The sequence below is a fragment of the Leucoraja erinacea genome, chromosome 2 (assembly GCF_028641065.1).
Source record: "Leucoraja erinacea ecotype New England chromosome 2, Leri_hhj_1, whole genome shotgun sequence".
Lineage (NCBI taxonomy): Eukaryota > Metazoa > Chordata > Chondrichthyes > Rajiformes > Rajidae > Leucoraja > Leucoraja erinaceus.
The window spans coordinates 23,473,015-23,485,766 of record NC_073378.1 but is presented as its reverse complement, the minus strand read 5'-3'; the positions used below and the strand labels follow the sequence as shown (position 1 = coordinate 23,485,766).

The following is a 12,752-nucleotide window of genomic DNA, read 5'->3' as shown; positions in this document are numbered from 1 at the left end:
CACCCTGAACACACCATCCCCACTGTGAAACATGGTGGTGGCAGCATCATGCTGTGGGGATGCTTTTCTTCAGCAGGGACAGGTAAGCTGGTCAGAGTTGATGGGAAGATGGATGGAGCCAAATACAGGGCAATCTTGGAAGAAAACCTGTTAGAGTCTGCAAAAGACTTGAGACTGGGGCGGAGGTTCACCTTCCAGCAGGACAACGACCCTAAACATACAGCCAGAGCTACAATGGAATGGTTTAGATCAAAGCATATTCATGTGTTGGCCCAGTCAAAGTTCAGACCTAAATCCAATTGAAAATCTCTGGCAAGACTTGAAAATTGCTGTTCACAGACACTCTCCATTCAATCTGACTGAGCTTGAGCTATTTTGCAAAGAAGAATGGGCAACAATTTCAGCCTCTAGATGTGCAAAGCTGGTAGAGACATACCCCAAAAGACTTGCAGCTGTAATTGCAGCGAAAGGTGGTTCTACAAAGGACTATTGACTCAGGGGGGCTGAATACTTTTGTACGCCACACTTTTCAGTTTTTTATTTGTAAAAAAATTTGAAAACCATGTATTATTTTCCTTCCACTTTACAATTATGCGCCACTTTGTGTTGGTCTATCACATAAAATCCCAACAAAATACATTTACGTTTGTGGTTGTAACGTGACAAAATGTGGAAAAGTTCAAGGGGTATGAATACTTTTGCAAGCCACTGTATATAAAAGACATCATGCCATCATTTTGAAGTATTGCAGGAAATTTGTGAGCATTTCATCCCACAGTTATTAATTGAATTATCACTTGCAATGCATAATATGGTTGCACCATTCACCCACAGAAGTATGAATCACTACACTTTAAAATATGTTAGAAAATATTGAATGCACTGTGAATTCTGAGATTTTATGTAAATGAATATATCCATGCTTATCATTTGTAACTATTCTCAAACATTAATCTTTAATAATGTGATCATTATCATGATAAGAAACATCTTGTCTTTTCATTCTTGGGTTTAATATGCCTATTAAACAACAATTAAACACAACATCCACACATGCTGATAAAATAATATTTTTCAGTTAAGAGTGATTTCTGTCTTTGCTTTATTTTTCCAAGGATATTGGAATGACATGAACTGTGGCCACACATTACCCTTTATATGTGAAAGGAGTAACAGTTCAATAAATACTACACAAGCTCCCACAGAGGATGTCAGTACAGGAGCATGTCCCAAGGACTGGAAACCATTTGGAAAGAAGGTACATGATTCAACAGATGCAAACCAAACTACTGTTTTTTTTTAGTACTTTCCATTTTCAATTTACACAATTAAACCATTCCATCAATTTCTCAGGGACAATAGAGTGTGGACCCAGGCCCAATGACCCAACTTGCCCATGCCGACCAACATGCCCCATCTACACCAATCCCACCTGCCTGAGTTTGGCCCATATCCTTCTAAACCTATCCTATCCTATCCATGTACTGTACCTGTCCAAATATCTTTTAAGCATGTGATAGTACCTGCCTCAACTATCTCATCTGGCAGCTTGTTCCATACCCATACCATCCTTTGTGTCCCAAAAGTTGGCCCTCAGGTTCCTATTAAATCTTTCCCCCCTCACCTTAAGCCTATGTCCTTTGGTTCTTGATTCCCTGGACTGGAGATTATTTCTGCTCACTTTTTCTTTCCCTGAAGCCTAGTTACTGCTCAGGACTTCCTCCCTCTCCTGGAACAATTCTAAAATAAGGAAACACAAGGAACTGCAGATATGGAAAACTCATGTAGAACACAAAGTGAGGGAGTAACTCACTGGGTTTGGTGGGACTGTCTGATCTACTCCAGCACTTTATGTCTAAGATCTGGAGGTTCAATTGGCCCTCCATTTCCAGACAAGGTTCGCTTGGGACGAAAAACATTACAGGGAGAAAAATTCTGGCTGCTGACCAGCTGTAAGGAGAGCTGGCACAAGAAAATGGCTTTGGTTGTCAGTGTTGTTCCTGTCCTTTGAAGTTAAATGAGAGACTCTGCCGTGGTGCAAGCCTTTCAAGCTGATTCTGAACCATGAGACGCTCAGCTTCAGAGTGCAGTCATGAAAATATCTACAAACAGCTGACTTAACTGAGTAATTTATTTGTGTGGTAGTCCCACTTTGGCGATTTTTCAGCGGACTGTCGGCGACTGTCAAGTTGCCGGCAGTCGCCTGAAAAACCGGGAACTGGAACAGCGACTGTCAGAGTGGAACACACACACAAACACATCGCAAAGGCGGGGGGCAGGCCAAGAGGGGGAGCGCTGTCTAAAAAATTCCCATTGTGCAAAGCCAAGGTGATACAGACACACACTGCGATGAACAGGAAAGTTGGCGCTGTAATAAAGCACAGTGTACGGTAAGTCCTTTAAAAGATGGGGGAGAAGGGGGATGAAGCAGTGGAGACAACTTTTAAGAAGGCAGAGATACACGGCTGTGAAGCTCGGCGGACATTTAACATTACCGGTCGGTTATCCTAGGTTCTGAAAACTACTGCTTACCTTTTTTTCCCACAATGAGCCAATGAAATTCACCAGACAGCACTGGCTCCAACTTAAGAGAACCTCGGAGAACCTTCGACCTCCTGGCAACCCACTAGGACCTCCTGGTGACCCACCTACGGCTCGAGAATTCTTGCTAATCTCCATGGCAACTTCATTTTGGCCGCCGCTAAATTTTCAACATGTTGAAAAATTCTCGGTGACCATAATGAGGCCGTGACTAATTCCCACAATATGGGAACTCTCCACGACAATGAAGGCAACTCCCCGGCAACCACCAGCGGACATGTGGCGACCATGTGGTGACTGCAAAGTCTCCTGCAGTCACATAAAAAGTTGCCAAAGTGGGGCAGGTAATGCCATTACGGTAATGCTGACAATCTCCAGTTCTCTGTACCAATGAATGTTTTGTTTTTACTCCTTGCTTCCACAGACTTCAAAAAATTGTCAATATCATTGACCATTTTTTACTTTTTCTATTTAAATATATTATTACATTTCATAAAATAGCATGACATAACCAATACCATAATAATGATCGGCAAATTACATACATTTTTGTGTAAATTTGCAGCTACCTTGGCTTATTGTTGAGCTCTTATAAATTAGTCAGTTCTTGCACAACTGTGCTCTAACAATTTGGAAATTCTGTCCCCCAGTGCTTCAAGTTTTATGGTAAAACAGGAAACTTTCAGCCCTGGAATTCTGCGAGAGATATCTGCATAAAGGATGGGGGAAATCTGGCAACAATTCAAAATGCTAAAGAACAAGGTATGTAATGATGGTATTTATTATTTACTATACAACGTGGGACCCATTGGGTCCCAGTCACATGGCAGGCCAGGTCCCCCAACGCAATATTCCACCACTCACCTGTTCCCCCAACGCAACGGCGGGAGCATTCTGTAGCCAGGGGACGGCGACGACTTCAGGCACGGAGCGTCCTGCAGCCACGGAAGGGGGGCGTCTTCAGGCGGGGCCTGTCGGCGGAGGAGGGGATGTGTGGGTGTGTGTGGGGGGGGGGGGTAGGGGGATGGTGGGGGTATGGGGTGGTGGGTGGGCTGGTGGGTGTAGGGGGGATGGAGGGTGGGGGAGGATGGTGGGGGGGGTTGGTGGGGGCAGGGGGATGGTGGGGGTTAGTAGGGGTAGGGGGGGTGGGTGGGGGTAGGGGGATGGTGGGGGGTTGGTGGGGGTAGGGGGGTGGTGGGGGTAGGGGGATGGGGGGGGGGTTAGTAGGGGGAGGATGGTGGGGGTGTGTGGTGTGGTGTGGGGCATGGTGGGGGTAAAGGGGATGGTAGGGGCAGGGGGGGTTGTCGGGTGAAGGGTGTGTGTGTGGCGGTGTAGTGGGGGAGTGTAGGGGAGGGAGGGTGTGGGGGGGGGTTGTGGGGGCAGGGGCAGAGGTAGGGGAGGGGGTGTATGTGGGAGGGGGCGGTGTGGGCCCCCGCTCGCAGAACACAGAGCACAGTCCCCTCACTACGCTCCTTCAGCTTAACTCTGACGGCCGGTGACTGATAGCGGGTGCCAGAAGGGGCGTCACCGTCCTGGATAATAACAGACCGGTAATTTGGAGCCTTTGTTTTTAATGAGAACATTTGGGTGTTCAATTTAGAAATATGATGCCTTTTTTAAATGCATTACAGTGACAGATTAGGTTTTTTAATTATTTATGACTACAACAGCTATTAAATGATTTTTTTCCTGTCCTATTCTAATACACAATTTTAATTGGTCAGGTGTAGAGTGTAATTTGGTTCTTTGTTTCTCTTTATCTGTGAGAAGAATTTATGCAAAAAAGTGTGCAATAAAATGAAGTCTAAAGGGAAAGTAACAGCATGAAACCTGATTGCACAACACTAAAATAGAGCAGCAGATAATGGCAATCCATCAGCTAGCTTGTAAATTATTGTTTTCATTGGGTACACTGGGAACAGTTATTTCAGGTGGTGAGTGAATGGGTATCTGGAGGGAAAAGCTTCCCATTGTTAGTGAGATGGAAACATGTAGATATTGATTTATGACTATCTGAAAACAATATATAAATTAAAGGAGAATAGTTTATGTATTATCTACTGTATATTACTAAAAGTCTGATCTTGACCACTTCCTGATGTTCTGTATATTGATTTTATTAACAAAATCTGCCACTTACGGCTGTGATTTTTGGTCATCCTACTCAGAGTCCCCCTCCGCTGTGCAGGACAAGAGGATTTTCCCATCGATGAAAAATAAAAGAGTTATTAGTGTTTAAAAAATGTTGAGATTCTCTCTAATGAAGGCCAAGCCCCGCCCGGAGGGACTATAAAACCCTGAATTGTTGAGTGCCTCAGTCAGTCTCTGCACAATGGGGGAGCGCGAGGGTCACGTCCCTCAGTTTGAGCTGTGAATAACACAGAACACATGTCTACTAAACTGTGAGTGTGGTTTTACTAACCGTGTGTGCCCTTAATGTGGTTTGAAAATGAAAATGTGGTTGGTTTGAAGTGAAGCACTTCAAATGGCAGTTGGTGGTGGTCGGTTTGAAGTGAAGCACTGCAAATGGCTGTTGGTGGTGGAAACTTGACAACTTCCTGTTTGCACTTTATATTAATTTTAGATAAAACGCTACCACTTACGACTGTGATTTTTGGGTAACTTCAGTCCCCCTCCACTCATCAGGAGCAGAGGCTTCTTCCCATCAATGAAAAATAAAAGTGTTATTAGTGTTTAAAAAATGTTGAGAATCTCTCTCCTGTCAATCACGCCATGAAGGCCACTCCCTTCCGGTGGGAGGGGGGAGGGATTATAAAACCCAAAAGTGTGGGTGTGGCTTAGTCTCTGCAAGATGGGGGAAGGAGAGGTCACGACTCTGTGAATCAACTGAACACACTGAATGTCTACTGAACTGTGAGTGTGGTGTTTATGTGGTGTTTATATGGTGTTCTGTGGTTTTATGGTGGTTTTCACCCTGCTTGAAATGGTATGAATCTGCATTTGAATGTGGTGACCTTGCACCCTGCATGAAGTGGTATGAAACTGTACTTGAATTTGGTGGCCTTGCATCCTGCTTGAAGTGGTATGAAACTCCATTTGAATTTGGTGGCCTTGCACCCTGCTTGAAGTGGCATGAAACTCCATTTGAATTTGGTGGCCTTGTACTCTGCTTGCAATGGAATTTCAAGGAATTTCAACTGCCAACCCACCAACCGTGAGTGAGCTGCCAGCACATCAGGCTTCAGTGACTGAGCTGTTGCCCCAAGAATCCATTTGCGTCCATACTATGTCCATACAATGTCCATACTAGCCCTCTGGAAACCAGTCCCTTCAGCCCACAACACCCATACTAGCACCCCAGAAAGCACCCCCCCCCCCCCCCACTGGTCACCAATATTGGAATTGGTGGAGAGGTGGAAAATTGCGTTGGGGGACCAGACCTCCAATGGGTCCCACTTGGTCTAGTACATCATATATTCTCCTCTCAGAAAGGTAACATTGAGTCATAGAGACCTGACCTACAGCATGGAAACAGACCATTTGGCCCAACTCGTTCATGCAGACCAAGATATTCCATCTAAGCTAACCCCATTTGTCTATGCCTGACCCATATCCTTATAAACCTGACCACATGTTTTTTAGATGTTGTTATTGTGCCGGTCTCAGTTTCCTCATCTGGCACTCTTTTAAGCTTAATGGCATATTTGCTATAGCAGGGTGACCAAAACTGAACGCAATATTCCAAGTGTGGCCTCACCAATGTGCTGTACAACTGTGACATAATATTCCAACTTCTACATTCAGTTCCGTAACTGTTAGCTAACATGCTAAAAGCCTTCTTCACCACCCTATCTACCTGCGATGCTACTTTCAGTGAACTAAACAGTTACATTTTAAAACCATTGGGCATAAATGTTTGATCAGAATCAGAAGATTCAGAATCAGAATCAGAATCAGACGCATACGAACATTATCCTTCACACACTAGGGACAATTTACAATTTTACCAAGCCAATTAACCTACAAAACTCTACGTCTTTGGAGTGTGGCAGATAACCGGATCTCCCGGAGAAAACCCACGCAGATCATAGGAAAAACTTTCAAACTCCGCACAGACTGCACCCATAGTCAGGACCCAACCCGGGTCTCTGGCGCTGTAAGGCATTAACTCTATCGCTGTGGGACTGAGCTGCCAAATTATGCACATAACTCTGATTTTAAAAAAGTGGTAGATTTATTCTATGCAAGCTGGAAATAATTTAATTTTATTCAAAAGTCAAGACTATTTAATCGTTACATGCACTGGGATTAAGACAATGAAATACTTACTTGCTGCAGATTTACATTCAATCAATTATAGAACAAATACATTTACAATAAATGATCAGTTATTCTTGGTAAACCACACGACAATGGTGCAAACCAAAGTGCTGTATGTAATTTCAATGGAATTTCTCGAATTAACTCATTATTATATATTTTTTATTACCTTGTTCACAGCTGTGACGTATTTAAAAAGCACATATTGAAGTGTTATAAATGTTACAACTCGATCCCAGTACATATGATAACTACATATTGAATCACAATATTAATATAATGAAATGTTTTTTTTTCCAGCTTTGAATTTAACCATTATCCTGTATTTTCTTTCTGACTTTGCAGCATTTATTACCTTGCACCTGAATGGGTTTGCTATAGATGTCTGGATTGGACTAAATGATATTAATAGTGAGGGTAGATATCTCTGGACTGAGGGAAAGGGAGTATTCTATACCAACTGGGCCAAAGGTTTCCCAACAGGAAAAGCACACAGCTATGATAACCCGGTAAGTATCAATATCTGCCGATGGATGGGCTTCAGCAATAGTGCAGTGGAATTGTTTTTAGCAACATTTGACTTCATGAGTTCTCCAGCTTCAAGAGGAAAACTGGTCAATAATCGTATTGCATTCAAATTTATTGTCATTGTCTCAATTTGAGACAACAAAATGAATTTCCCTTACAGGCAGTATCATAAAAAAAAATCATAAAAAAATAAATAAATAATAAATAAATAATAAAACATTAAAAATAAAATTGAAATTGAATTAAAAAAAAGCACAAACACAGAAAGTCCACGACACAACATAACATAAATGGCACCAAGGTGAGGATGGCACCATAGTCCAGCCAGCCTCCCCTCCGTGTTCATCCGTGGTCGGGGCCTTCCGAGCACCCGCAGTCGCCGCCCTGGGTGGCCCGATGTTCAGGCCCTCACGCCGGGCTGGTGGAACGCCGACGCCGAACCCCGACGGTGAGCATCCTCCTCCTCAGCGGCCCGGACCTCCTGATCAGCCGCCTCCCGCTGCCGGAGTCTGCAGCTCCTGAGTCCGCAGGCCGAGCCGGGCAGAGTCACAGGACCCCGCGCTGTCCATCAGCGCCGCCCGCGTTGGGAGCTCCGCAAACCGCAGCTCCAGGATGTCGGTGCAGCAGGTCCAGCACTCCGGGCTCCAGACGGCGACCCCCGGTAAGGCATCGCCAGCCCCGCGATGTTCCAGCGCTGTCCCGCCGCTGCTGGAGCTCCGGTCGATCCCGGCAGGAAAGGCCGCGCCAATCCACGTAGGTAGGCCGCTGTGGGGGGAGGGGGGGGGCGAGGACGCGACTCGAATAATAGTCGCGTCCTCACCAGGAAGCGGCTGAAGTACGGTATCCCCCGCACCGGGCCCTCTTCCCCCACAGAAAAACACCAAAAAAACACAAAAAAAACACACTTTTACATAACTAAATAAACAAAAAAACAAAAAGCTGTAGGTGGAAGCTGCTGGCACCAGCGCCACCGGAAGTACAACACTAACTCCATTGGGACGATGGAAACAGTCACTGTAGAAAATAATCTTAGCTGGAACTTTTAAAATCTCTTTAAAGGCTTGCCTGACAACAAAATTATGAATTAATAAATACTCTGGAGGACCATGTTTCCTCAGGAAGCCAAAGAGTGGAATTGGGGTTGAGAGTACTGCAAGGATGGCAGTAACGGCCAGCTTCCTGCTTGTCCATTTGTGTGGATCAGGCACCGATATAACTCCCACCTCCCCCAGTGGCATTGCTCTGTAGAAACAATCTATGGGGGAAATGGCATTAAAGCAAAGTATTGTGGATGTTGGAAATTTAAAATTAACAACAAAAGTTGCTGGAAGTGGCAGCAGGCCAATTTGCATCAGTGGATAGCAGGGCAGAATCAATATCTTGAGTTGATCATCTTTCATCTGAATCCATGGAAAGTACCTGCAGTGTAATGGGAGAAAGACACAAAATGCTGGAGTAACTCAGCGGGACAGGCAGCATCTCTGGAGAGAAGGAATGGGTGATGTTTCGGGTTGACAATAGACAGTAGGTGCAGGAGAAGGCCATTCGGCCCTTTGAGCCAGCACCGCCATTCAATGTGATCATGGCTGATCATCCACAATCAGTACCCCGTTCCTGCCTTTTCACCATATCCCCTGACTGCTATCTTTCAGAGCCCTATCTAGCTCTCTCTTGAAAGTATCCAGAGAACCGGCCTGCACTGCCCTCTGAGGCAGAGAATTCCACAGACTCGCAACTCTCTGCGAGAAAAAATGTTTCCTTGTCTCCGTTCTAAATGGCTTACCCCTATTCTTAAACTGTGGCCCCTGGTTGTGGACTCCCCCAACATCGGGAACATGTTTCCTGCCTTCAGTGTGTCCAAACCCTTAACAATCTTATATTTTTCAATAAGAATCCCCCTCATCCTTCTGAACTCCATAGTATACAAGCCCAGCCGCTCCATTCTCTCAGTATATGACAGTTCCACCATCCCGAGAATTACTGCACTCCCTCAATAGCAAGAATGACCTTCCTCAAATTAGGTGACCAAAACTGCACAGTATACTCCAGGTGTGGTCTCACTAGGGCCCTATATAACTGCAGAAAGACCTCTTTGCTCCTATACTCAACTCCTCGTTATAAAAGCCAACATACCATTTGCTTTCTTCACTGCCTGCTGTACCTGCGGGCACCTTCTTCAGACCCAAAATGTCACCCATTCCTTCTCTCCAGAGAGGCTGCCTGCCTGCTGAGTGACTCCAGAATTTTGTGTCGGTCATTGGTTTAAATCAGCACCTACACTTTCTTCCTACACACTGCAATGTAATGGGGTCAGCTTTGGAAGAGCTGACCCCAGCGTCAGCTCATCAGCGTCTCTTCTTCCTGAGGAGACTGAAGAAGGTCCATCTGTCTCCTCAGATCCTGGTGAACTTCTACCGCTGCACCATCGAGAGCATCCTTACCAACTGTATCACAGTATGGTATGGCAACTGCTCTGTCTCCGACCGGAAGCCATTGCAGTGGGCGGTGAAAATTGCCCAACGCATCACCGGTTCCTCGCTCCCCTCCATTGAGTCTGTCCAAAGCAAGCGTTGTCTGCGGAGGGCGCTCAGCATCGTCAAGGACTGCTCTCACCCCAACCATGGACTGTTTACCCTCCTACCATCCAGGAGGCACTACAGGTCTCTCCGTTGCCGAACCAGCAGGTCGAGGAACAGCTTCTTCCCGGCGGCTGTCACTCTACTCAACAACGTACCTCGGTGACTGCCAATCACCACCCCCCCCCCCCCCCCCCCCCCCCCCCCGGGACACTTATTATTATTTATTCAAATCATGTGCTATGCCGCTCTTCCAGGGAGATGCTAAATGCATTTTGTTGTCTCTGTACTGTACACTGACAATGACAATTAAAATTGAATCTGAATCTGAATCTGAAGAGCATGGGCTATTTAGGGACCGTCTCTAAATGGTGCATATGGGAATTATTTCATAAGGCATCAACCTTACCCTTGGAGCTGACTACCTATTTACAGACTTATATTAAGTGAATGGTCTTGGCAAGTCAATGGATCATTGGAAGCACAAAGTTGGAAAATTAACCTTTTTTTCTTGAAGTAAATATGTCCCCACAAAAAAAAGTTGGGACCTCCAGATCCATAACCTCTCGAAGAGGAAGATATGGGGTTTTGAAAGGGAAAAAGGGGATCTTTCCATCTGAGATCCTGGTATTACAGAAAGCCTCTGGAATGTGTAATGAAATTCAAAAGTAAATCAGGAAACAAAAAGTACACCGGACAGTAACATCCAGAAAAAACCCAGTGTCGTAACTCAATTCTGTATACCTGATCATAAAACACCAACTTAAATCACCGAGGGAACTTCTATCTTGTCAGCAGTCTACATACCACCTCAAACAAACGGCAAGATGGCGCTGGAGGAATTAGATTTGGTCATCAACTCTTGAGACATCCAACCCTGATGCCCCGCTTATCATTACTGGCAAATTTAATCAAACTAAATTCAGGAATTGGTGGTGGAGGCAGGTTCGTTTTTATCATTTAAAAATAAATTGGATAGTTATATGGATGGGAAAGGAATGGAGGGTTATGGTCTGAGCGCAGGTATATGGGACTAGGGGAGATTATGTGTTCGGCACGGACTAGAAGGGTCAAGATGGCCTGTTTCCGTGCTGTAATTGTTATACAGGTGCACAACCTTTTATCCGAAGATCCAAATAACGAAAACCTCCGAATAGCGACATTTTTTCAGTCCTTGAAAAAAGGTCCTTGAAAACGTTCACGGAGGGCGGCCCGCAGAGGTGACAGCGGAACCTCTGGTCGGTCCTCGAAGAAAGGGGAACTAAAGCCCCATTCATAAAAGAGAAGGTGAGGGTATATTGCGCGGGAGGGTTAATAATTGACAATATGCTGCTGTCTGCCCTCTGAGTTAAAAGGTTCCCACGGTAGACTCACGATACACAGTGTATCGTGAGTCTTGCGTGGGAACGTTTTAACTCAGCGGGCAGGGAGCAGCAGATTGTCGCTCCCTTCAGTTTCACCCCACCTACACCCCTCTGCTTCCCGGCCATGTGTGTGACCCCTTCCCTCCCCTCTCCAGCTCCCCGCCCATTGCACCGGCGCGGGGGCTTTGCACTGTCTTCACGTCGGCAATGCCAGTCACCGGAGACGTCAGGACCAACGGGACACCGACCCCCAGGCCCACTGCAAGCACGGAGATCCCAGAGACCCACAGCCAGCAGCAGCCCAGCCCCGTTCCAACTCCAGAGGAAAACTGCAAACTAGCGGGAGACATCGGGGCCACCAGAAGCCGCTCCCCGATGGGCCGCTACGGCGACAAGTGGCAGTTCGCCCACAGCCCGAGCTGTGCCCCCTCATCGGGACACCGACCCCCAGGCCCACTGCAAGCACGGAGATCCCAGATCAGCAACTCCAGTCCAGCCCCGCTCCAACTCCAGAGGGGCAGCTGCTGCTGGTGCGCAAGGTGCGTCTTGTTCTCGGGCTGTGGGCGAACTGCCACTTGTCGCCGTAGCGGCCCATCGGGGAGCGGATTCCACTGGAGTTGGACGGGGAGGGGGGTATTGTGCTGTTTGATCGCCCCCTGCTATCCCAGGGACAGGGAGACAGGACGTTCACCGAGGGCGGCCCGCAGAGGTGACAGCGGAACCTCCGGTCGGTCCTCGACGAAAGGGGAACTAAATCCCCATTCATAAAAGAGAAGGTGAGGGTACATTGCGTGAGAGAGTAGGAATCCCAAGACAAAGTTGAGTGAGCGTTCACTGAGGGCGGCCCGCAGAGGTGACAGCGGAACCTCGGGTCGGTCCTGGAAGAAAGGGGAACTAAATCCCCTTCATAAAAGAGAAGTGGAGGGTATATTGTTCGGGAGGGTATATCGCCTACCTGGAAGAAACCAGACATTTTTTCCAGGATGTCGTCTGCACACCAAAGCTCACGTTTGGCGCCAAACGCACGTCGCCTCTGCTGCACACGGATATAAGAGTGTGAAAATGTCGCCTTAGGCCGCCTAAGGGCATGTAGCCCCGATAGGGTGACATGAGTGCGGGAGGTGATTCAATGCTGCGGTCACATTTACAAATTCAGGAATTCATTCAACACACTGCATTTCATACAGACATTTATTCTGCAAGAAAAAAACTACACTGAAGACTCAAACTCGCGACCGAGGAACTGCCGGGATCAAGGCGCAAACTCGCGACCTTGCGGATATGAGCCGGGCACTCTACCACTGAGCCAGCCATTAAAATCTACGCTAAAAAATTTCCATTCCGAAGACCGACAAATTCCAAATTACGAAAAGTGTCTGGTCCCAAGGCTATCGGATAAAAGGTTGTGCACCTGTATGGTTATATGGAATGTGCTCCCTGAATATGTCTCCTGCTTCAGGTG

General features: G+C 46.4%; 1 protein-coding gene and 1 long non-coding RNA gene across 2 annotated transcripts in view; one reads left to right on the top strand and one right to left on the bottom strand.

Annotated features, from left to right (window-relative positions):
* The window catches only part of LOC129707719 (uncharacterized), a 51,020-nt gene that overhangs the window by 4,685 nt on the left and 33,583 nt on the right, over positions 1–12,752 (bottom strand). The window lies entirely within an intron of this gene.
* The window catches only part of mrc1a (mannose receptor, C type 1a), a 142,554-nt gene that overhangs the window by 102,407 nt on the left and 27,395 nt on the right, over positions 1–12,752 (top strand). The window contains exons 20-22 of the mRNA XM_055652940.1: positions 1,116–1,258; positions 3,192–3,303; positions 7,168–7,330. Of these exons, the coding sequence (XP_055508915.1) occupies positions 1,116–1,258; positions 3,192–3,303; positions 7,168–7,330 (418 nt within the window). The remainder of the gene's footprint in view (positions 1–1,115; positions 1,259–3,191; positions 3,304–7,167; positions 7,331–12,752) is intronic.